The 25,099-nt window shown below is 39.6% G+C and overlaps 1 protein-coding gene and 1 pseudogene across 7 annotated transcripts in view; one reads left to right on the top strand and one right to left on the bottom strand.

Moving 5' to 3' along the window:
- Rapgef2 (Rap guanine nucleotide exchange factor 2) overlaps positions 1–25,099 on the top strand; it is a 239,606-nt gene that overhangs the window by 54,468 nt on the left and 160,039 nt on the right. For all 7 annotated transcript variants that reach the window (XM_090343182.1, XM_090343178.1, XM_090343183.1 and 4 more), the window contains exons 2-3: positions 12,964–13,034; positions 18,394–18,450. In XM_090343182.1, the coding sequence (XP_090199308.1) occupies positions 12,964–13,034; positions 18,394–18,450 (128 nt within the window). The remainder of the gene's footprint in view (positions 1–12,963; positions 13,035–18,393; positions 18,451–25,099) is intronic.
- On the bottom strand, positions 22,413–22,696 carry LOC150055420 (small ubiquitin-related modifier 2 pseudogene; annotated as a pseudogene).

Here is a 25,099-nt window from a genome sequence, read left to right as displayed (position 1 = left end):
TCCAGACTGCCTGTTCGCTCTTTCCTATGCTATAAGGAAGCATTTTGGTATGCTATAATTCCACAATTCCATTTGTCTACTTTAGCTTTTGTTGCCTCTATTCTAGGGGTCTTATTCAGAGCCATCCTTGCTGAGACCAATATCAAGAACCTTTATGCAATGTTTTCTTCTAGGAGTTTTTACAGTTTCAGATCTTATTTGCAGTCTTTTATACCTTTGGGGACTTTTTTCTATATGTTTCTTTATCTTTATGTGATTTATCGTTTATCAAAGGTCTTGTCCACTGTTGTGAATTTTTGGTATGTTTGTCATAAGTCAACTCACCATAAATGTACAAATTGAATACTAGGCTCTTTTCTCTTTATCTCTTCTTACGCTGTTGCAATGAATGTTTTTGACTTTAAAAACCAGAAGTTTATCTAACAAAAATAAAACTAAAATTTTGTGCCAGAGTTTCCTGCCAGTTTCCTTTGTAGAGTTTCTCTGCACCCTGACACGTTTTATCCAGTGGATTCTGTTAGTGAATTGATTCCTCCTTCACTGCTGGTACCCCTCACTTGGATTTCCCTAAGTACTTTAAAAATGTAGCGGTAATGACTGTAGCCAAACTCAGGAAAAGACAGTGTTGCTTGTTCCAAGCCTCTGTTGAAGCACTTGGCAAGTCCTAAATCTTCTATTGTCCCCATTTTGCATGTGCTGAGACGGAAAGGAGCTGGTTGTGATTTGTGTGATCTTCCTGCAGCATCTAGCACCACACAGAGGAGGGTTGCCTGTCCTGCCTGAAATATTTCCTACAGATTTTCCATTCTGTTCCAAAACTAAGGTTCAGCTATTAGGCTTACTTAGTTAATTAATAAATTAAGGGAAGAACATTTTACTGCTACATAGAATACCTAGAATGCTTTTTCTTTGGAAAGTTTTGATATAAAATGAACTGGAAGTAAGAAGTAGGACTGCATAGGCCACCAGTGGTACCAGTGCCCCAAGGATTAGGATTTCATTGAACAAGAGGTAACATAATCCACCCTGCTTAACATTAAAAAATTGGAATATCAACTGAAAGTAAAAATTTAAAAAACAAAAACACCTTGTTTAATTGAATAGCTCCAATGACCTGCTGCCCAGGGCTTTATAAGACAAGAATAGAAAAAGGGCAAGTTTGTGATTCCCCCAAATACAATGAGCTCTTTCAAGTGAATATAGGATCAAGAATTGTGTAGCTCATAAAGGATGTCACCAGTGTCTTTCTTTTGCCACTCTGATGGAGATTTACATACAGGATTCAGTTGAAACCTCTATTGTAGCCTTCTTCGAAGTTTGTGCTTTGCCAGTCTTTGCAGCTTCCTTTTCCTTCTTCCTGTATGGATCCTGAGGTTCCAGGACCTAGCAGCAGATATTCAAAGCTAGCCACCTTTATACCTCAGCTCTGTACCACCCAAGGCTTACCTTCAGAAGGAGAATGGAGGACCAGTAGAGTGGAGTCTTTCCTTTCCCTCTCAGTTCTGATGACCACTGACTGTCACCATATCAGGGGCTCTTGCTTTCTTTTGACTTCTGGGGTTACCCCAGAGCTTCAGATATGCAGGATGGTGTTTCAGAGCCTGCCATTTTTGAGGGTCCATTTATTTGTAAGTATAATAGAGCTTGGAGTTTGTCACATAAATGTGCACAGTTATCTGTGATACCTGCATACTCCACTTGACACATGGAGGAAGGAAAAAGATTGTCATTGCAGTAAATAATGTTAGATTTTTTTTTTCACCTTCAAAGAAGAATTCAAAACCATGATTTGGAAACTGCTAACCTGTGATTCTGATGATGCACTTGATTAAAAACTATGTGCATATAATACCTGGTTTAAAAGTCCCTGTTTTGTTTCCATAATCCATAATGAACTGTTTTTCCTCCAACTCCTTCACCACATGTTTAACTGAGTCTATGGCTAAGCTGCTCTTTTCTGCCACCTACCTTTCTTGAACAGTTCTGAATGAGACCAGTTCTGAGCAGTACCTAATATTTCTAGCAGCTTAACTCACTTCTAGTGAAAGGGAAGGATTTAATTACATATGTGGAATTTTTTCATTTGCTTCGCCTGTCCACTTGAGATACAAAAACTTTGGACTAAGTAATACTATGATTGGTAGGAGAGTCCTTGTTAAAACATTCAAGATGTGCAAAACAGATGTCAAATTATTTTTGTCTTTTGTCCTAGAAAAATGGCAACAATGAAATTTTCTATATTTGAAAAACCCTTCAATTCAGAAAGCACTTCCTTTTGTTTTCTAAGTGGCAATAACAAGGCCTGTGTCCTTAGGCCTGTTCAGCTTGGTCCCTGTTAAGACAGTCTTAGCTCTACCTACATCTGTAATAAGCTGTTGACTGAGGCCCTGGAATTGTGTGGATGTTAGACACTTGAGGTTTCCGGAGGGTGAGGGTGTGTATGTGTGCGAGAGTGTATGTGTGTGCTGCAAGGCTTCTGTTGGCATGGTGGAGGTTCAGTGCACTTATGTGTGATAGCCCCTGCTTCCCCAACCTGAGAGGTCTCTACAAGTTCAGCCAGACCATCCATAGGAAGTGAATTAAATGCCAAGCCCAAAGCTTGTTATTGAATTGTTAGAGGAGAATTGAGGAGGTTGTATTTGGTTGATTTAAAAAAAATTAGAATTAAAAGTAGTCTAGGAATTATGAATTATTAGAGTAAAATGTTGTTAGAGAATTTAGGTGGTTGTATTTGGCTGATTTTTTTCTTTTTTTTTCCATATATTTTTATTGTAATTAATAGAAGAGTTACATTACATTCACCAGATGGAAGGTGCATTACTTCATATACATTGATACCTTTTCTCATATGTTGGTTGGCTGATTTTTTTTTTTTAAATCAGAATTTTCAGGGTTTGGTGGCTCACACCTGTAGTCTTAGCTACTCAGAGGGCTGAGATCTGAGGATCAAGGTTCAAAGCCAACCCGGACACTAAAGACTGAGACCCTTCTCCAATTAACTAGAAAACTGGAAGAAAACCGATGCTGTGGCTCGAGGGGTAGGGGGTAGCCTTGAGCTAAAGAGCTCAGGGACAGTGCCCAAGCCCTAGGGCCAATCAAAAAAAATTGGAATTAAAATTAGGAATTATGAATTATTATAGTGAAATATATGTGTCAGTGTGTCTTAGCATACGCACAGCTGCATTTATCTTTTTGATGGTTTCACTTGATCAGATATTTAAATGAAATTTAAAATAGCATTGTTCATTGCCTAACATAATGATAGAGATAAGAAACGGGAGTAAATTATCTTCTAATGTGTTAAATCAGTATACATGACAACAAAAATTGGCTATGAACCCACAGTCTGAGAGATGAAAATAAGCTAGTTACTTTAAAATGAGAGTATGTTTTGTTAAGTTTATTCTCTTTGTTGTGTAAGTCATGAGAATTCCTGGAAGCCCTGAGCCTTCCCTGGTTCATGGACCCCTGGAAGCTTCCATGGCATCAGGTAGGGAGAGTGTTGACCGAGTCTTTAAGCACAAGGATTTCAACTAATTTGCACACTTGATTTGGGCAGGGGGGGTCAAAAATTTTTTTTTGAGGTCTTCAGCTCAAGGCTATCGCCCTACACTTCAGCCAAGCCATACTTCCCATTTTCCAGTGATTAATTGGAGATATGAGTCTTGGCTTTGTATAGCCAAGGCTGGCTTTGAACTGAGCTCCTCAGATCTCAGCCTCCTGAGTAGCTAGGATTACAGATGTGAGCCACTTTGCCTGGCTTTGGAACCATATCTCTTATCTCCTGCATTTTCTCCCTAAGAATTACAAGCAACACTAAATATATCCCTTGGAACTTGTTACCTTCTCTCCTCCAACATGGAACTAACTACTCTGCTCTCCAGGCTGCCTGGCACCAACTTGAAGTCACAGTGGGGTGGGACAAGGATGTGTTTTGTTGTAACCCATTAGTCTGTTTTGTATTTTTCCTGTTAAGGAGGTATTTTATTACTTTGTAATTATGTTTATCCATGTAGATTTTTTCAAAGTTTTAATTTTTCTTTTAAGAAAAAAATCTAGAGTGGCTTTCTGAGTGGAAAATTCCCTGGGAACTTTTAGACAGCCCTAGAGAGCAGCTTGAGTCTTTCTCTTCCTCAGAGCTGTATATCTCAGAAAGAACAGGTTTCAGAGCTTCTGCACTGGTGATCAGTGATGGGCGTTGCCAGCTGCCCGTGTGGCTGGATAAAATCACACTCTGACCTTTATTTTGAGTGTAAATCACTGAGGTTGTAAACAGCTTTTTCCCTTTTTTATGATATGGATAGGGTTAAAATAGCTATTTAACAATTTTATTGAGAAGTATACCTGTGCTATAGACTATTTTTCCTTTGTTTTTTTAAAAAAAGCATGTGGTAATGTAACTCAGGGTGTGATTGTGAGGAGAGCACAAAATGCCATTCAATGAAGGCCAACCGGTGATCTGCCCACTACCAGGAAATATGGATGGGCTGTAGTAACATTCCATTCTTATGCCTCTGGCAGGGGTAAGAAGGAACTCATTGTTCTTAGGAGTGCTTCTGGATATGTAATCTCACTAGCTTGAGGAGAAAGGACTTATCATGTCCCCTGAGGTGATCCTTAAAGACTCAGTTTGTTTTTGTGCACTCATCTGTGATTATTTGTGTTTGTGCAATTCACACATGCTTTCTAAAGACTTATGTCTGATTTTGATTCCAAAAAAGGAGATTGGATTGTTCTGCCACCATGTGGCCATTTACAGAATTGGCTCAGTTATTGTAGATGGCATTTTGCAAAGCTCTGAATATGAAAATGGAAAACCTGGCCTCCTTTCTTGTTTTACTGCTCCTGTCAGAGAGTACAAGCTTTCAGATGGTGCCTTTTGCCACCCTAGAACACCCAGTCTGTTGATAGATGCAGTGATGAGATGCAAGGGGAGGAACATCTTTATTCAACAATCATTATTTCTGTTGGAGGAGATAATATAATAATAGTCCACAGCAAGTAAAGTGACCACACAGCATGAATATGGAACCTCATGAGAATGTCAAAAAGCAATAGAAAGTTGAATGTCCCAAAGGAAGGTGCCAGTGGCTCACATAAGTCTAGCTACTGTAAGCTTAGCTACATAGGAGTCTAAGATCTGAGATTCAGTTTTCGAAGCTCCCAGGATTAGGTAAGTCCGTGAGACTCTTTAATTAACTATGCCCACCTCCTACCTAACCCCACTCTTCTCTTCCCTCCAAAGAAAGAAACAAGCAAGCTTTTGAATGGTCCAGGAAGTAAGGAAGGAAGTGGCAAGTGGGACCTTAGAGAAGAGCTTTGCACTAGGGAGAGGGAGGATTGTGGTATTTGACTTCATTGAACAGCCAGCGTGATTTGAACAGGATGTGCTTGACACAGAGCCAGAGATTCTATGCCTGCAGTACTAGGCAGCCTCCTGCCACCCACTCAGGATGCCTGTGCTGCCTCTCTAAACCCATTAAAAGCATGTGCTAGGTGCTGTTGGAGCCTCTCTGGGGAAATACTGCAGGCAAGAGCTCCTTCCAGAATATGCAACCTGACAATCTGCTATTCATCTGTTGTATTAAATTGCTTCAGTGTGATGGATTTTCTTCAAATGATGCTTTAAAACTGTACTTTAGTTGAAAAATGGATAATTGTAGAAGAAAACATAACTCGTTAATTTTGTTTTCTGTTTCATCCTTGATCAGAATACACACTAATGGTGGTAAATTGGGACTTGGAAGATAATTTTGGTAACCTGATATGACTTGAACCTATGTGAAACTTGTTATAATTGTAAACACTTAAAAGATCGAAACGGTGGCTTCACACCTATAATCCTCACTACTCAGGAGGCTGAGATCTGAGGATCTCCATTCAAAGCCAGCCCAGGCAGGAAAGTACATAAGACTCTTATGTACAATTAATCACCAGAAAACCTGAAGTAGGGCTGTGGCTTAAGTGGTAGAGTGGTAGCCTTGAGCTGAAGAGGTCAGGGACAATGCCCAGGCCCAGAGTTCTAGCCTCATGACTGACAAAAAGAAAAGAAGAAGAAGAAGAAGAAGATTGAAATATAAATATTTAAGCATGATACAGTGGCTCATGCTTATAATTACTTGGAAAACAGTGTAATAGGATTGATAGTTGGAGGGCCAGCTCAGAGTAACTGCAAGATCTCATCTCAGTCCACAGGCTGAGCCCAGGATGGCCCAGTCAAAAAACAAAAGTACTTAAAAACTCATTCTGAAAAATAAAGCAAAAAGGGCTGGGAGTATGGGTCAAGTAGTAGAGTTACCTGAGTTCAACCTCTAGTACTTATTCCTCTATCCCAAAAGAGATGTAATTATTTAAAGGAATTTTTATATTTTATAAGGTCTGGGATAAATCTTAAGTTAATGGAAAACTTTTTTGGGGCTTCTGGATAGGAAGAACAGGATCTCCCAGGCATCATGTCATTGAGTTACAACTTAGTCTCAAAATTTCATTAAAAATATTATATAAAACAGTTTTGAAGAAGCAGAGCTGTGGCTCAAATGGTAGAATGCCAACCCCGAGGAAAAAGAAAAAAGCAAAAGCAAGAGGCCCAGAGTTCAAGCCCAGTACTGGCAAAAATAAATAAATGAATGGATAAACAAAACACAAATGACAACGGAAAGAAAACCCAACCAAAAAGCAGTTTTTGACCTATGGAAAGTAAACTTGTATCAAAGAGGAAAATATTTATCCTCTGTTGTCAGCCTTAAATTTGATTTTAGCTGATTTTTCTTGGAGAAAGAAATAATGGTTGTTTTAAAATTGAAAAATTTTCCTGCTCTTTGTTTCCTCATTCTAAAGTATATGAGATTTCAAGCCAGTGCCATTTGGAAAGTATATTAACAACAGATGTGATAAATTACACATTGGTTGTGTTTCTTTTTAAGCCTGATGTAAAATAAATCTGGATTTTGGGTAGAGTATATAGCTCAGTGGTAAACTGTTTGCTTAGCATCTCTGAAGCCTTGAATTCAGTCTCTACCCTACCCCATCTCTGGAAAAAAATCTGGGTTTATAAAGCAAATGGTTTGGGGTCCTTTATGTTGTATAAATAATTTTATGGAGATGGAGATAATTATGTATTAAGTGATACATTAATTTGTGAAAAATCCTCATTTGTGTGCATATTTTGGAACTACTTTACAAATTGTTTTTATCTTTGGGCTTGCACTTAACTATTGTTTTTCAGAATCTGTGCCATGTGTAGTCCTGAAATAACATACCATTTTAGCCTTCCAGCCTAGCTGTGTAGGCATTATTCATCTTGTGTTACAAATAGGTTTTCAGTAATATACCCAGGTCACACACAGCTTTGGACTCTGTTGTATTCCTTCCATTATATTCTTCTGTTTAGGGTAGTTGTAGATATCCTAAATAAGCTTTGAACTCTAACTATCACCTTAGTAGACTCAGTGAGTCTTACATACATCCATTCTTCTCCTTTCTCCATTTTGCCTGCAGACTGGATAATCTAGCTTTCATCCTCTTTTAGTAATAATGCTTGAGACACAACTCTTTGGTTCATTTTTCATGAGCTTTTGTCCAGAAGCATAAATTGTTTTTGTCTTGTGTCACTCCCATGAATCTCCAGGGCAGACATGCTGACCTTGGTAAAACTTGCTGATCTTATGACCAACCACTGTCAGTTTAAGCAACATGTCCATCTCTTCCTTTGTTGAAATCTCTAGATACTTAACACCTAAGTCTCAAGTTCTATAGGCCTGCTCACTGTATTGATGACACTGGAGAATTCTGACAGTGATCCATTTATTTCCAAATATAGTTTATATAGTTTTATACACAAAGTAAGAAAAATATACACCTTTTTTTGTTCGTGGGACTTGAATTCAGACTGGATGTTGTCCCTGAGCTCTTCAGCTCAAGGCTATTACCTTACCCCTTGGGCCACCGTGCCACTTATGGTTTTTTGGTGATTAATTAGAGGTAAGAGTCTCATGGCTTTTTAGTGCTGGGGTTAGCTTTGAACCACAATTCTCACATCTCAGTCTCTTGAGTAGCTAGGATTACAGGTGTGACCCACTGCATCCGGCAAAACATACACTTAAAAAAAAAAGCATACTTTTTTAAAAAAATAGTGCATGTAAAATAATTATCATCTTGTTATTTTTTTCTTTCTTTTTCTTTCTTTTGGTCTAAGACTAGGACTCAAACTCCATATCTGACACTTTGATTCATTGGCAGGTACCCTGAGCCAAGCTTCCAACTACTTTTTGTTGCAAGGAAGAGATTGTAGAGGCTAAGATAGGGCTCTAGCTCACCACTGGGGTTCAGTTGGGAGTGTGAGATGGAGTAGCGAGGCGGAATATCTTCTTTTAGTGTTCCAAAGCTCATGTTAAAATGTATGCCACATGTTGTATGCAAAAACTTGATTCTGGCAAGCAGATAAAGGAAAGAAGTGTATTGTAAGTTTGCTCTGAGGTACTGACACACTGAACCAGTGCCTAAGGAGAGGTTAGAAACACCAAGCCCAGTCTGCCAAGTACCTGGCTTTTAACTTCTTGTGTATTGGGTGTGTTTTCCTATTGTACTGAATTTGCAAATGCAAATAAAGAGAATTTGCTTGAGAGAGGTCTAGTATCCTCACATTCCCAAAGTTCTTTGGGACACGTTTGGTTTCCTTTCCCTTTCCCTTTCCTTTCATCTCTCATCCCCCCTCCCTCTCTTTCTCTTTTTGTTGGTATTAGGGCTTGGGTTCAGAGCTTCACGTTTGCTTGGTGTGTTTCTTTGGCTGGTATTCTACCACTTGAAGGATTTGGATTTACATCCTACTTTACACACGGAACCGAAAAAGTACTGTTTCCACAGGAAAACTCGATCATATCTGGCCTGCTAATAATCTCTGTCTACTGAACTTCATTGGTTTTTGTGACTTTGTTTTGCTTTGAAATAGCATCTATTTTTGAAAAAAAGGATGTCCTTCCAAGGGAAGAAGGAAAAGCTTATTGTTCTTAAAAAAATAATACTTCCTGGCTAGATGAACACATTCCTGTTTGTGCTTGGAAAAGAGGATTTAGTGGTGGTAGGGAATAGCTCCTACTTTATGAGTCCTTTAAAATTGAATTTTTGGAGCTAGTTTTGTTTTGGGAAGTGCACTTGGGGAGGTAGGAATTTCTCAGCTTCTCAAATTAAAACACTTTGGACTGTGTAGCTCTCTGGGGTTTTGTTCTCTATAATCAAGTTCATTGAAATGAAACTTTATTCTGTCAATACATCTCTTTGTGGAGAGAAAACAGAAATCAGAAATCCAAGATGCACCCTCCAGAGGCCACACATTTTCTTACTGTCTTAAAGAGATTATCTGGCTGGAGTCTCATCCAGGGTTGCTTGGGTCAGGTTGTTTTGAGTGGCTGGATCTGTTAGTACTTTACTCTTACCTCCCTGTTGCCTTTTTCTTTCACCTTGGATAGAGGCAGTTCCATGCCAGTTTGTAGATTGCCAACAGGTAAAGGAAGTCAAGGTTAAAATATCCTGTGAGGCAACCAATGTGTGAGTAGGGCAGGACTGGCTTGGCTTGTGTGGCCTATAACAACTGATGTCTTGGCGCCGGGAGTTTGGCCTAGTGGTTAAAGTGCTTGCCTAGCATGCATGAAGACCCGGGTTCGATTCCTCGGTACCACATACATAGAAAAAAGCCGGAAGTGGTGCTGAGGCTCAAGTGGTAGAGCTCTAGCCTTGAGAAAGTCCAAGGACAGTGCTCAGGCCCTGAGCTCAAGCCCAGGACTGGCAAAAACAAAACAAAACAAAAAAAAAACAAAAACAACTGATGTCTTTGCTGATGACACCTGAAACCTCAGGTCATGGGGAGAGATAGAAGTGTGTAGATGATGATGATGATGATGATGATGATGGTGATGATGATGATGATGCTTCCAGCAAGTTCTGAGGGAGCTCCTGAGTCTTTCTGGGATCCACTAGGCTAGCCTTTGTAGTCATATTGTCTTCTGTTAACTTTTAATCAGGACATTGTACCAGTTTGGAACTTGGGACTATGGAGCCATTGGATACCTGAGAAAGTACATCTTTGGTGGGAAGTTTTAAAAGACTATATTTTGTTTAGCCTACCTTCTGCCTAGGAATAGAGGGAAACTCTTGCCTCCCCTTTGACCCCTTAGTGTTGCTTATTTATTACCTCACTTGTAATCCTGATCCTTGCCTATTTAGCTGTTTAAGAAAAGCTTAAAAGCAGAATCTGGTCCCTTGTTTATATCCTTTGCTCATCTGTCTCTGCCTTGATTCCTTAGGGTTGGTGAGCAGAGGTTGCCACCACTTTCCTGGGTTTTCTGAATACAAGCCCGTGGTGGTCATGTCCATAGATGTAGTAAGACATTGCTTGTTGGTTGATGGCCATCCAAACACCAACATACCTGCTAGTTAAAGTTTAAGGAAGGTTAAGTTCAGGAAGCATCTGTACAGTTATCTAGCTTAGGCCATGCACTTCTTCCTTCCACATAGCAGAAGAATGCAGAATAACTTACAACAGCACTTGGGGGAAAAAAAAAAAGTAAGGTTCTGGTACCAGAATTGAAGTCTCAGAAATGGTAGGACTGTCTTCTGTGCTACTAAATGTAGGTATATACAAATTTATAATATTTAAACTATAGTATGAGCTTTTTTTTTAATTTGCTAGTCCTGGGGCTTGAACTCAGGTCCTGGGCACTGTCCTTGGGCTTTCTCAAGTATAGTGCTCTTCTACTTGAGCCATAGTATCTCTTCTACCTTTTCTGTTTATGTGGTGCTGAAGAATTGAACCCAGGGCTTCATGGCCAAGAGCTCTCTGGCTCATGTATCATGTACTTCTTTTCTTCTGTTGTTTCCTTCCCTCCTTTTTTCCATCCTTTTTAGTGCTCTCCTATTCTCTGATTATCCCCCCTTTTTTTAAACAGTCATATTTTTAAAATTTAGACAGAGAAAGTATGTAATACTTGACTTTCTGAGATTGGCTTATTTCATTTAACATGATGTTATACACAGTTCCATATACCTACAAATGATAGGGCTTTATTCTTTTTTATGGCAGAATAATTTTTATGCTTTGCTGTACATGGCAGTACATATCTATAACCCAAGTTATAGTTTGGAGACAGAGATTGAGGACATTGGCAAAATGTTAGAGTTTTCCTCTCAACAATCCAGGTAGGGTGTACATGCATCTCTAATTCTAGCTATAAGGAGAGTATAGGTAGGAAAAGACATGCAACCCTCCCTGGAAAAAAAAGAAAGCAAAAGGTCTAGGGACCTGGTTTAAGTGGTATAGGCTCTAAGTTTTAAAACCTAGTACCACCAGAAATAACAAAAAAAATGGGTATAAACACACACACACACACACTCCCACACATATTTGCTTTATCCATCTGTATACCTGTGCTAATTGCAGATGTTGGCTGTTGTGATTAGTACTGTAATTAAACATAGCATTCAAATACCTCTGTTGTATGACTAAATTTCCTTGGATATATGTCCAATCATGATATAGTTGAGTCCTTCAGTAATTCTGCACTTGTCAACAGTGCATAAGGGACCCAGAAGGGTTCCCATTTCTCCCCATCCTTGCCAGATTTTTTTTTTTAATAGCTATTTTAAACTGGGTGAAATGGAATTCCAAGGGGGGAGGGGTAGTACTTGGGATGTACTTCTTACTAGGCAAATACTTCCCCAATTGAGCTGGGCTTTTTTGTTTGCTTTTGAGACTGAGTATTGTCTCACTGTACCTGGCCTTCCCGCCCTGAAATTGAAAATAGAGTTCAAGCTTAAAATTACATACATGATCTTAGCAGTATTATTCATTCTAGTAAAAAAAAAGGGAAACCTTCAAATCTGCATCAGTTGATAAGCAGCAAGATAATATGTGGTATACATGTCTGCAGTGGCATATCATTTGGCAATAGACAGCAAAGTGCTGGCCTGGCAAATGTTGTATCCTAGGCGAGGAGTCATTGTGAATGAGAAGCCAGACTCAAGGCTCTGTATTACCTTGGGAGAAACAGCAAGTTCATGGTGGAGCTTGGAGAATGGGGAACTAGGAATGTCTGTTACTAGGTATGTGGGTTTGGGTTATAGAGAATGGTAAAATGTTCAGAATTCAGTGGTTATGATTGTACTAAATCAATGACTTTAACATCTTGAAAGGTTATAGTTTATTCCATGCACATGATCAGTAAACCTGAGGTGAGGTTTATTTTACAAATATTACAAGATACTTTTGTTGTAAATTTTCCTGGGATTTAGGGGAAAAGAAATATGCATTCATTTACTTATTTCATATCCCTGAATCTCAGACTATGGTCCTGTGTGTGCACGGGAGTTCTAAAATGCTAATTTCCTGCTGGCTTGTTGTATAGGATCAGGATCTTGTATTTTTATCTATTCTGAAGGATAAAGAATGTCTCTGAATCTTTTTTCTCTTCCTGTTTTTTTTTTTCCAGTGTGATCTAAAAAAATGGGCATATTTTTATTTTGGAAAAAACATTTAAATATTTCTATAAGAAATTTCATTTAGGTAAAAAATGAATTTATCATCTTAAATTCTTTGATGAAATAACACGCATAAGTGAAAGTTTTGTACTTTTGTGGGAGTGGCAGAAAATGGGTGGCAGAGAACAATTTCTGAGGAATTTGTCATCCTTAGTAAGCTAGTTTGTGTTATATTTTAGCAATGTTTATTATTATTTTGTTTTTGAAATTTTAGCAAGGATTTATTTTAGTCTCAGTATAAAATAGGGAGAGATGGAAAAGGGAAAAATATTTCCTGTTCCCCATGCAGGAAATAGGAGTGAAGATACTTACTAATGTTTTTAATATTTATGAAAATATTTATTTAAAACTACGCATATTTTAATTTGTAACTTATTTTAGAAAAATTTTTTCCCTTTGACAACTCTAATAATTTCTCTTCTTTTTTTGAAACAGGATCTGGAAATAGTCTATTCCTATTTACATGGCATGGAAGCATTATCGAACCTGAGGGAGCACCAACTTAGGTTTGTCATCTTAATATTACTTTAATGATGATAGAATGCTAGGATTTTATATGCTTATTTAGAAGTAGGTTTAAAGAAAATACATAAAAACTGTTTCATCTTGCTTTGTAAGTTTTATGAAATTAAATCCAGTTGTGTTCATATATTTATTTTTTTATTTGCATATGTTAATTTTGTGGGATAATGAATCTTATTATATTTTGTACATAAATATAATGTACTTCAATATTATTCATCACTTTTATAACCTTTATTCCCCTCTTCCTTATTCCTTTATTCCTATCCTCTTACATTTGTATTAGTCTCCCTCATTTAATAGTCTTTGACCTTTCTGTTATAGTATAATTTTTCACTCTTAACCCATTTATCTATATCCCTTCCTAGAAAGTAAGTATACCAAATAGGTATATATTATTAGGTAAGTATATCAAATGGGGTGTTATTGCCACTCCTGGCAAATAAAAATGTACTATTTAGCACTCAGACACATTAGAAAGTGGAGTTATTTTAAGAATGGCTCTTCACTATGTAGTATGTTATAGTTTGTTACTATACTCCATAAAATAGATGGGTTCTCTTTAGGTCACACAGTAGATAGCATAATTGTTCCTGTGTGGTCTGGAACCACAACTGGAGAACAGAAATAAAGTAGCATCATTTGTGGTCACCTGAGGTTCATAAGGAAAAAGTGATTTTTGTCTTAAGTGTAAATAGTAAATTAAGATATAATGGAATGTCTTGTTTCCCTCTACTCTGGCTAGTTGTATGGCAGCAGTTTTTAATTATGAAAGACATACTTTCCCTATATATTTACTCTTATGCCAGTTTTATATTTAGTTGTTAATTGAGTATCAAGAGGATTGTTAAAATATCAAGAGTGCTTTTAAAAATTAAAAATTTAATGAAAATTATTTAAATTAAAGTTGATTGCAGATTAAGTGTATAAAAATTCAGTCAGGTTTTGTAAGAAAAGGGACCGCCTTTAGGACTTTAGAAGATGACTCAAATTAAAACTAGAATAATTTTTAAAGTGTGTAGTTTTCATTTGATATTTTGTGTTGACAATTTTAAGAAAAAAATTATAATACTCATTATTTAATTAAATGCAGTTAATTTTCAAGTACAAAAAGAATGAATATAAAATCATAAGAAATTATAAAAATCATATCCCCATTGTACACATAAAACTGTGCATGTGAATTTAGCTGTGTTGAGTTTTCGATGTGTTTATAGCATATCTGATTATAAAATTCTTTAGTGGATAAAATTTTATATAATCAGTAAATGGAAAACTTCAAAACTATGAAAGTTAACTTAGCACAGTGCATTTCTGTACACACATTGGCCAAAAATGGAAATTTTCAAAATTGCCAAAGTAGACATAATACAGTGCATTTCTATGCACACATTGGCCAGCTTAAGAATGAAGGCAATTTTTGGTTAGAAATTCAAAAATGTAGCTTAGTGTACTTAAACCTTAAAAAGTTTGTTTTGGAGCATGTACAGATTTAGGTTTTTTGGCGTAAATTTATAGGGAGAGACCTCTCAGATGTGTCACTTACCCAACATACATTGAAAAGTCATGTTTATGGAAAACATTAGCTCATGTCATGACTGACACACAGGGACCTTTGTTCATTCAGATGTTAGCACTTAGACACGGTAAGAGTGAGTGGTGGCTGCTCAGACTTTGGATTGAAAGGAAGAGGCAAAATTTGAATAAGGCAACTGTGCTGAGCTTTCCAAAGAGGAGAGTACTTTAGCTATTCTTGTGCTGGGAACAGCACAAGTGCACAGTGCAAGGGCAGCAGTGCCATATAGCAGGTAGGGTAGAGTATGCATGCAGGGGAGGAATTTGCATATTCTAGGGGCAGAGGTTAACCTGCAAGCACCACATTGTGGTCATAGTAAGGGAAAATGGTGAGAGGATGGCTTGGATTAGGTCATTCTTTGGGAGAATGACCCAGGTATATGGTGAATTTGGCAGTTTTAGAGGGTGGATTTTTGAAGCAGGTGTTGGTAGACACATGTGAAGAAAACACAGGAGACAAAGATGATGGCTCTCCATGGTTGTGAGCCTAAATGCTTAAGCACTAGTTTTGAGAAAACAGATTTTGGAGAGAGATCCAAGTTCTCTTTTAGACATTTGAAACACTAGGTGGCTGTTAGATATTCAACTCAAATGGTTACTGTTATGAAGTCAGGAGGAGAGGATTCCACATCCCTCCAGGTGGGGATTCTATATCCCACCAGTGTCCACCACACAGAGACAGTCTCATATGAAAAGGTAAATTTATTGAGGAAGTAGATGGTGAACTGACCAGCCAGGGACACAGTGCAGACTTGGGAGCTGACACTGTGACCCCGAGCGGCTCTCATGCTGGGTTTTTAAGGGCAAAACCCATGCAGTTGAACCTGGCTGCACGCAGGTGGCCAATGGGATTGTTATATACACAGAGGGACCATAGCCAGCACCAGCCACATGCAGGTAGCCAATAGGGTTACAGCCTAGTGTTTGAATTTACCTATCACCGTAGTTGGAGTTGGTGCAGGTCTCCACACAAAGCAGGCCCACCCCCACCCAAGTGGATATCCCTCCTCATGGGGGGTGGAGAGAAGGTCAAGGTTGCCCCTCCCTAGAAGGGCAAAGGTGGCTGGGCTGTACCATTGTTGACCTTCCTTAGGCTCCCCTTAGCAGTTACACTGAGTATGCATTCAAATGAGTAGATGTCTTGATTAGTTTTTATTTTATGAATTAAACCTGAAATCATAGGCTGGTGGGTGAAATTAAGTATAAAGAAGGCCAAGGACCTGCCCTGAGGAGTCAGGAGGGGAAAATCTTAAAAAGATAGTGTAAGTAGGTAAGCTTAGAGGAAAAAAGCAGGAAAACTAGGATGGGAAGCCTTAGAATGACGCTTTAGAGAAGCAGTTGCCAGATGCTGCCAAGTTGCTGAATGGAGTTAGTGAAGGACCAAAAAGAATTCAATAATATGGAGGTCCCTGCTTGTTTTAATCTTTGTAGTTTCGGGACTGAATGATGGAGAGAGAGAAGAAAATAATGTTAAAAGGTGAGAATATACAGAAGCCACTCTTTGCAGGTTTGGATCTTGGAGTCTTTATTAAAAGGCCAGTGGCTCCAATGGGGGACTCTTCCTCTCAAAGGCCAGCAGCCAGAAAACACATTCAATACAGCCAGGAAACAAGCCAGAGATGACAGATACAATACCAACAAGTCAGTTCGACTTCGATGGAGAGCTGAATTGGAACACAATGGTGACCCGAAAAAGCCAGGAGACAGGACACAGGATTTAAACATGGAGACATGTGGCATAGTGTCTTAGCTCCTAAGCTGGTTCAGCCCTAAATAGGTTCAGAACAGGGAGCAGGGTCCCAGGAAGTTCCCTATAGTCTGGTAACCTATCCGCCACTTGCCCACCTCTGTCTTCTGGGATTCTGGCACCACCCATCACCTGGGGGCGGGGGAGAGGTTCACCTTCCCCCAGACCTTCATTCTCCATATGCAAAGCTTTCCTGAGGCCCTCTGAGTCCTCCTCTGCATTTAATGAATAACCTCCCCCACCTCCAGGTCTTTTCAACACTGAGTGGACTTTCCCCCACCTCCTGGCAAGGTGCCCTGCTGTCTGGGAAGCCAACAGCTCCCAGTTGGCCAGGTGCTGGCATGGCTTCCTCAGTAACTTTACTTAGGTTCTAGCCACCTTACTTAAGTAAAAAAAATGGACATATAATACACACACACACACACACACACACACATACACACACACGCACACGTATGTATGCACGCACATGCCGTTTATGCTGAAAAGATTTTCTGTAATAGAAAAAGCAAAATGTAGGGCCGCGAGTGTGGCTTAGTGGTAAACTGCTTGCCTAGCATGCATGAAGCCCTGGGTTCAATTCCCTGGTACCACATATATAGAAAAATCTGGAAGTGGTGTGGTACCTTGGCTCAAGTGGTAGAGCAGTAGTCTTGAGAAAGCCCAAGGGCAGTGCTCAGGCCCTGAGTTCAAGCCCCAGGACTGGCAAAAAAAATGTAGATTATAACAAGAAGATACTTAGAGTTCAAGAGGAGTGTCACCCAACACAGCAGGTAATGCAGGCATGCACTACTACATGTTACTGAACACATGTATCAGTAGAGAGAAATGGGCAGAATATAGGAGAAGCTGCTAAGCTGGTGAGAACACGAAGGTCCAGGAATGAGGTTCAGGGTGCTGATGCAGGTGGAATGAGGATAGGAAACAAGGCAGAAACTGTTACTTCGCTCAGGGCAGATATTTTTAGCCCCTTCACTGTCATTCTTCCTATGAAGAACTGTGATTGCACCTATTAAAGAAGTCTGAGTGTTTAGTGATGTGTATACAAACTTTACATCTGCCTCCTGGAGGTAAGTGACATTCGGTTGGAATGTTTTGAGGAAGAGATTGAGAATGCGAACCTCTAGAGCAGTTTGAATCTGATCCCAGTGCTCTCAAGGTGCTGTAAATTTGAAGAATGTGGCAGGTAAATGCAGGATTGCAAAGACTACTGGGGACTTAGTGACAACATATGATCATAGGTGACAGCAAAATCAATGTCAAGACTTGGAAAGTTGTCAGGGTAATAGTGAATGCATTTATGCTAGGATGTACTTAGCTTTCTTAAGCTAATATCAAGGACATGGGGACATTCCTGGTATTTATGGCACCATGCTCTGGGCTGTTGTGCCCCACATAGACACTCGATATGGGGAAGAGCGCAGACTGGGGTTCTTGGGCAGTGGTGGTTGCAGATTGAGTCCCTACGAACAAGAGAGTATAGTGGAAGCACAAAGCCAGATCACCCAAGATACCTGGGAAAGATGGCTGTGGCTCTCCTGGTGTTACATGTCTTGGAGCACAGTTGCCTGGGTCCAAGCTGAGGGTAATATTGAGAGGGGCCACTTCAGAGCTGGCTTCCACTGTGTTCATTCTGATTGAGTTTCTGTATATGTTAGACAATTTACTCACATTTTCAATGGATATAATGAATCAGGATAAATCAGCCGAAATAACAAATCAACAAATCTCTATGGTCTCTAGGTAGTCATCATTGATTGCAAAAATACTGAAGTTACATACTGCTGAGAAGTACTACTACTGAGGGCAAATAGGATGTAATTACCATATTATTAGATGCATATCTTTACCAGATTTGATTTCAAGTTTGTTAATGCAACTGTCAGTAATCATTTTGAGGCTAGTAAATAATTGTTATGAGTCATATACGATAATCTTAGCTCCCAAAATGATTTGTTTTTAGAGTTGCTAGTATGCTTGGAATAACTGATGTTGACCTCAAGCCTTTTTCTCTTTTGCAGGTTAATGTGTGAGACTGTGCGCTATGAAAGGCATGAAGCAAATGAAGTCTTGTACTAGTAGGTGTCAGTTTCTCTCTATTTCCTTTAGTGTTCTGACTTGCTCCCTCTTGACAGCAGCCTAGTTAGAGATGGGAAAAACCTGCCCACTGCTTCCTGTTGTAAAACAAATTACCATCTTTTCCAGATAAATTTTATATTTGTATGTTTATCTCTCACAGATATGTTAGAAGTACTAGTTCATATTGTCAATTATTTTGTTTTGTTTTTGCTAGTGCTCTGCCACTTGAGCCACAGTGCCACTTTTTCTGTGTATGTGGTACCAAAGAATTGAACACAGGGCTTCATGCATACTAGGGGAACGCTCTACCACTAGGCTATGCTCCTGGCCCCCAATAAGATTTTTTTTTTTTTGCCAGTCCTGGGGCTTGAACTCAGGGCCTGAGCATTGTCCTTGGGCTTTTTACTCAAGGCTAACGCTCTGCCACTTGAGCCACAGCACCACTTCTGGCTTTTCTATGTATGTGGTACCCAGGAATCAAACCTGGGTCTTTGTGCATGCTAGGCAAGCACTCTACCACTAGGCTAAACTCCCGGCTCAATTATTTTGACATTTTGTCATTACGAAATACAATGTAATATACACTCATTCTAACAACAAAAAACCCACAGCTACACTAGCTGCATGCAGAGAAAGCCTGAGTATTGTGGCTCAGTTCATGCTTCTTTTAAAAGCAGCAAAATGAGCTGTCCACATCTCCTTATCTCCATAGGTATCATTTCTTTAAAAAAAAAATAGCCTTGGCATCCCTTTCAAGATGTGTTGTGTGTGTGTGTGTGTGTGTGTGTGTGTGTGTGTGTGTGCTCGTGCACGCGTGCGTGCAGCACACCAGTACTGATACTTGAATGCAAGGCTCTACACTATCTTTTAATTTGTTTGCTTAAGTCTAGCTCAGTACCATTTATGTCGTAGTTGTACTTCTTGGTAGTTAGTTGGAGATGAGTCTTACGGATTTTACTGTCCAGACTGGATTTGAACTTTTAGCTCAGATTTCAGCATCTTGTGTTGGTAGGAGAATAAGCTTGAGCTACTCTTTGTGCTCACTGTCACTGCATCTCCATGCTTTGCTGGAGCACTGCCATCTGCGTGCTGCTTGTGGTCCAGTCTCTTCCTGGTGCCCTTTGCACAGGGTAATTGGAGCTGTCCCATCACAGAAATCCTGCCTTGGTTTGTCATCAGTTTGCAGTGATTTTACTGCTTGTTTATAATCTCTGCATGGTGACAAGCTTTTATTTTGCATTATAATTTAGATTTGAATATTAAAAAGGATCTCATCAGTTCAAGCCCCACAACTGACAGAAAAAAAGTTGTTCATCTTGTCCTTCCATTGTTTTACTTTTTTTTCCCCCCTGCAAAATACTGTGGCCTTCCCTTTCTAAATCAAAAAGATGCAACCATGAGTTAGGAGTATCACTCTTATTTGTTTTAGTAAGCTTGCATGTAACAATGTGAAAAGAAAATGGTGAAACGAATTCTTTATTTGAAAAAAAATTTTCAATGAAGTAGTCTTTGCATAGAATTATAGGGGGAGGGTTATTCAGTTACCAGACTTGTGTGACAGTGTGTGAAAATTCAGGCCCTCATACATGCAGGCCAATGCATGTACTCTTCAAGGATTGTTTCATGGATGTGTGGTGATGCCTAAAGCTTCCTGACACTGATGGCATTTGTTAGATTTACTATGTTCATTAACTTTTAATGGGGGGGGGTAGTGTACTGGGATTTTAAATCGCTGTTACTGAGTTGCTATCTAATGAACATAAGAATTTTCTGAAAAAAACTTCAATGCCAAGTTAGTGCTTTTTCTTTTAAAAACTCCAAAGCTGAAACAATGCTTTTTCCATTCAATTTCTAATTCTAAACGTGAAGTCATTTCCTTACAACATAGAAATTTTAGGAAGCAGGATAAAATTATCCTCTACCTTTTTTTAAGTGTTTAGTTACTTTGTAATACAACATTGCTCTTCTAAAGGTAGAAATGCAAACAAATGGCAAAGCCTGGGCTCCTGGTTGAATTATTTTTTGAGATCTGCTTCAGTGGCAACTCTTTCTGCACTCATATTTCTTCTAGAGAAGGGCCAGGATGGCCTGGTACCTAAAGTTGTTAGTCAGTTTACATTGTGCGATTAGCCACACGAAAATGAATAATACATGTCTTATCTTTGACCTTATAGCTTAGAACTCTACTCGAGAAGGATCAAAATGAATGTTAAATACTTACCAAACTTTGTCCTTGGTGTGGTAATAGAAATGATCTCATATGTTTGTGAAAGGACCAGAGTTACTGTGTATCTGGAAAGCCATCTGCAGTTTAGCTGGCAACCTTGGTCACAGCTTCCTTTTCCACCCTGGAACAATTGGTTCGAGGAAGTTGTCCCCACTTCTAGTGTAGAGGGTGGCCCTCAGGCTGTCATGCTGTGGGCTGTCTTGCTTCAGGGCCCTGTGTCATTGCTGCTTTCCTACTATGGAATCTCTGAGGGCCAAGGGTTGCAAAGAACTATTTTCCCTGGGGTCTTTGATATGGTTGTATATTATGGAACGTCCGAGCTGTTCACTGGACTGAAAGCACTGAATATGAGAACAAAAGGAATTCCCTGACCTCAGCAGGGACTGGAAGACTTAGGGGGAGCCTGAAATGTGATTGTAGTAGCTGAGGGTGGACAGGGGGCTTTTGGGTTCTGGCTCTGCTCTGGGATGGGGGTGGTGCTTCCTAGTGTAGACAAATGTGGGAGCACAGGTGTTTGGTGGTTTAGATCACTGGATGTAGCCTCTGGAGCTTCCTGCTGCTTGGGTCCACGTATCAGTTAGAACCTTTCTTAGTTTTCTTTTCTTGCAAAATATGGGATGGTCAGTCTAGAAGCTATTATCCATAGACTAGCAGCTAGCTGTGTGACTTGTGCAGCACAGAGTGAGCTTTTTTTTTTGTTAATGTCTCCCACTTTACCTTGTGTGTTGATTGTGTATGTTTCTCCTGGGTGATGGCTGATCCCTGCAGGCCTCATGCCACTTTGTTCCCTTGCCTACTATTCTCATAAAGTGAAGACAGTGTCTGTGTTTGGTGCCTGGCAGTGTTTCCCATGTGGAGCGCAGAGAGCTTTCTCACATGTGGCTCTCTGGCTAATGTCAGCCTTGGTGGGTCATAGTCCAGTGTCTTCCCCCTTCATAGCTCCAACTTCTGGTCCCAGTTTGTGTGGTTTTGTGGGCATGGTTAGCCCATTGCCTCTGCCTAGCCTGAAGGCTTAGATGTCAATATCTGTGGCTGGTGTTGGTCAACTAGGCTGTTCACAGCCATCTTCCCACCCCTGCAAACCTCACACTGTCACAACTTTTTTTTCTTGATGTCACTGACAATTAGGCAAACTTTGGCTGATTGGATTCAATTAATTCTTTTTTCTTTTTCATTTTAAACAAGAAGTTTATTTTATTTTACAAGAAGTTTATTTAAACAATAAGATGCTTGACTTGAAGGGAAAACTCTCTAGGATTTTTTTTTTTAAGAGTGATTGCCCTACATGTAACAGCTATGTACAAAAAAGTTATAAAATTGTCCTTGGTTTTACAATGATAAATGAAAACATTAAAATTCTCCAATCAAACAAGTTATGCAAGGTTTTTTGTTTTTTGTTTCTTTTTTTGTTAAAACAGTAGGACCAAAATAACTTACTGAAATATAAAGATAAAAGCTGAATGAGCATGCCACTAATGGAGAAGAGGATGTTTTCCCTCTTCCCATCCCATCCCATCTCCATCTGATGTCAATCAAAATATACCATTGGCCATTTAGTAAGAAAAAAAAAGTAATATGCTTGTGCACATATACCAGTTACTTTATGTACAGTAAAGGAATTGAGAGGGGGAAAAAATGAAAGAATAGTAGTAGTCAGGATGTGGTGAAACCAAATTGCAGTTTTCTTGGTCTATAAGAACAAAAGTTCTGGAGCTAAGTAGCAGGTTTCCTTTTTTAGTAGACGCTTTGTGTCTGCTGCTGGAACACATTAATTGTATCTTCATCCTCCAACACCTACTGTGCAGGTGTGTCTGTTTCATTGATTGGCTGCCCATCAAATTGGAATTTGATCTGCCTCATTGACAAACCCTGTTGTTCACAATAGGCTGTCATTAGTTTACTAAGTGTATGCCTCTTCATCCTAAATTGCACCACAGAACCATCCTGCCTGCCACCTTCAAATTAATATGATCTTTGTTCTCTGTCTTGACTCCTTCCTTGGGCTTTTTGTTGGCCATCGTGAGCATCTCCTCAGATGTCGCTTCACAAAAAATGTCCCTGGTCCACACCGAAGGAGCACACAGGCAGCACCACAGTGGCTAGAGGAAGTGGCAGTGGTGGACTAGGCAGAGGGTGCTCTCATGTCATGCCTGGGTTCAATTCTTTCAACCTCACTGTCAACTTCATTCAGGTTTATCAACTCTCATTAGCTTCCTATGTTGTTAACCCAATGGGAAGCTCGTTACACATGCTCTTTTGTGTGGGGACATCGCCACCCTGTGGGCTGCTATAGTATTGCTAAGGAAGTTTTTTACATTCTCAGTGATACATTTGTTTAAGTTAAATATATTTTGATGGGTTTTCTGATTCAGCATCTGTTAAGTTCATTAAGAAAATATCTGAGTGTGAGATAGGTAATAGGTAATGTATATTTTGTGGGTATTGAGGAATTAGGAGTTTCAAAGATAACTTAAAACTGTTCACTGTGAGCCTATACAAAGTGCACTGGGGGAACAGGAGGAAATGACTCACTTTACCTGGAAGATACACAGCCACTCAGGGCTCTTGGGTGTCAGTCTGGAACCTGAAGGATGTGCAATAAGTTTGATAAGAGCAGGAAGAACATTTTTGTTTTGGCAAGGCCCCAAAGCCTGTGTAGAAAAGTGTTTTATGGCTAAGTATTACATTGCAAAACAGGGCAGATTGGAATTAGGGGCAGGAAGTAAACCTGGAGGTTAGCCCCTTCAGAGACTCTTGAAAGAGGAAAGATAAAGAGAATCCTTTTTTTTTGTTGTTTGTTGGTTGGTTGGTTGTAGGACTTGAACTCTGGACTGGGCCTGGGCACTGTCCCTGAGCTCTTCAGCTCAAGGCTACCACCCTACCCCTTGAGCCACAGCATACTACTTCTACTTTTCTGGTAGTTAATTGGAGATAGAGTCTCACAGACTTTAGTGCCTGGGCTGGTTTTGACCATGATCCTCAGATCTCAGCCTCCTGAGTAGCTAGGATTACAGGTGTGAGCCACTGCACCTAGTGAGAATCCTTTTTTAACTTTTCATTTCTTATTGTTTTTATAAGGGTGATATACAGAGGGGTTACAGTTACAAAAGTCACGTAAAGAGAACATGTCTTTTTGGACAATGTTATCCCTTCCCTCACTCTCCCAGTTTTCCCTCCTGTTACCACCCACGAGAATCCCTTTGACTGTGAGGCACTTCTGGCAGAACATGTTGTTTTCCTAAAATCAGAGTAACTTTTCAAGGAAGTGTTGTCATTCCATTCTACAATTAACCTAGAACCTCAGAATTTAGCTTCATTGCGACTTTTCAGCTAGCAAGGAAGGAAGAGAGAGTGTTCTCCAAAACCTAAGCTTCAGGTTTGCTAGCACACACATTAATATGGTGCCCTCGAACTGCAAGCACAAGCAATTTGTGGCTTGATGATTTACCTGAGCAAGTTGCAGCTAAAATACTACTGGACTGCCAGGCCTAGCATGTGGTGGCTGCCTGAAAGGAGAGGCAGTGGAGGTAGAGGAAGATCCTGCAAGAATAAGAATCCATAGAGCAAACAGAATGTGGTTAGATGGACAAGTGTTGTGGAGTTTGGAAAATAACAGATGAGAAAGGAAACCTCTTTGAAGAAGTAGGGTTATGAGCTTCCTTAAGGTATGGTGTGAAGTGGGGGTGGGAGTAAGGCTCCTAGGCACAGTGGCAGTGTTGGGAAAGTGTCAGGAGAGTCGCCAGCTGAAAGTCTGTGAAGTGGGCACTGTGGCTGGTATTATACTTGTCATTCCCTAGTTTGGGTTTGGTCTTCACTTTACATTTAGGATGGCGTGAAATGGGCCAACCTCTGCTGCAGAACTTTTCCATCTGTTCATACTGGAAGGTGAATAATAGCATAATAAACAGTTACTATGTTTTGGTGTTACTCATTTCTTCCCTGTTGCAGATAAACAAAACCAAGAATCTTCAGTGTCTTATCAAGAATCTGGGACTTTATGGTATTCTTTTGTATCCATAGCCAGGGACAGATTAGAGTCCAATCAGTTGGCCAGTGTAGTTAGTTATTAACTTGGTATTCAAATTGTGGTTCTCCTCTAGTTGTATTTGGCTGTTCGGTGTTTTCCTTCCCTACCTATCGCTGATTGTGGCCCACATAGGTTCGTTGGAAATACTCATTCACATTTTCCAAGATCCAACATTTGCTATTTGGACACTTGAAGTGGTTTCTTAGGTCATCATTTTTAAATATATTTATTGTAATTACTAGAAGGGTTACATTATATTCACCAGATAGAAGGAGCATTATTTCACAAACATTGATACTCTTTCTCATGTCTTGGTCCCCATTTCCCTCCCCCCACCCCGCCCCTCATCTTGTTTTCCCCCCTTCCCTGTATGTTTCAAATAACCAGTTAGGTA

This window comes from Megascapheus bottae, chromosome 13 (genome assembly GCF_031878675.1).
Source record: "Megascapheus bottae isolate mThoBot1 chromosome 13, mThoBot2.hap1, whole genome shotgun sequence".
Taxonomy (NCBI): domain Eukaryota; kingdom Metazoa; phylum Chordata; class Mammalia; order Rodentia; family Geomyidae; genus Megascapheus; species Megascapheus bottae.
This window is presented reverse-complemented; position numbering and strand designations above follow the sequence as displayed.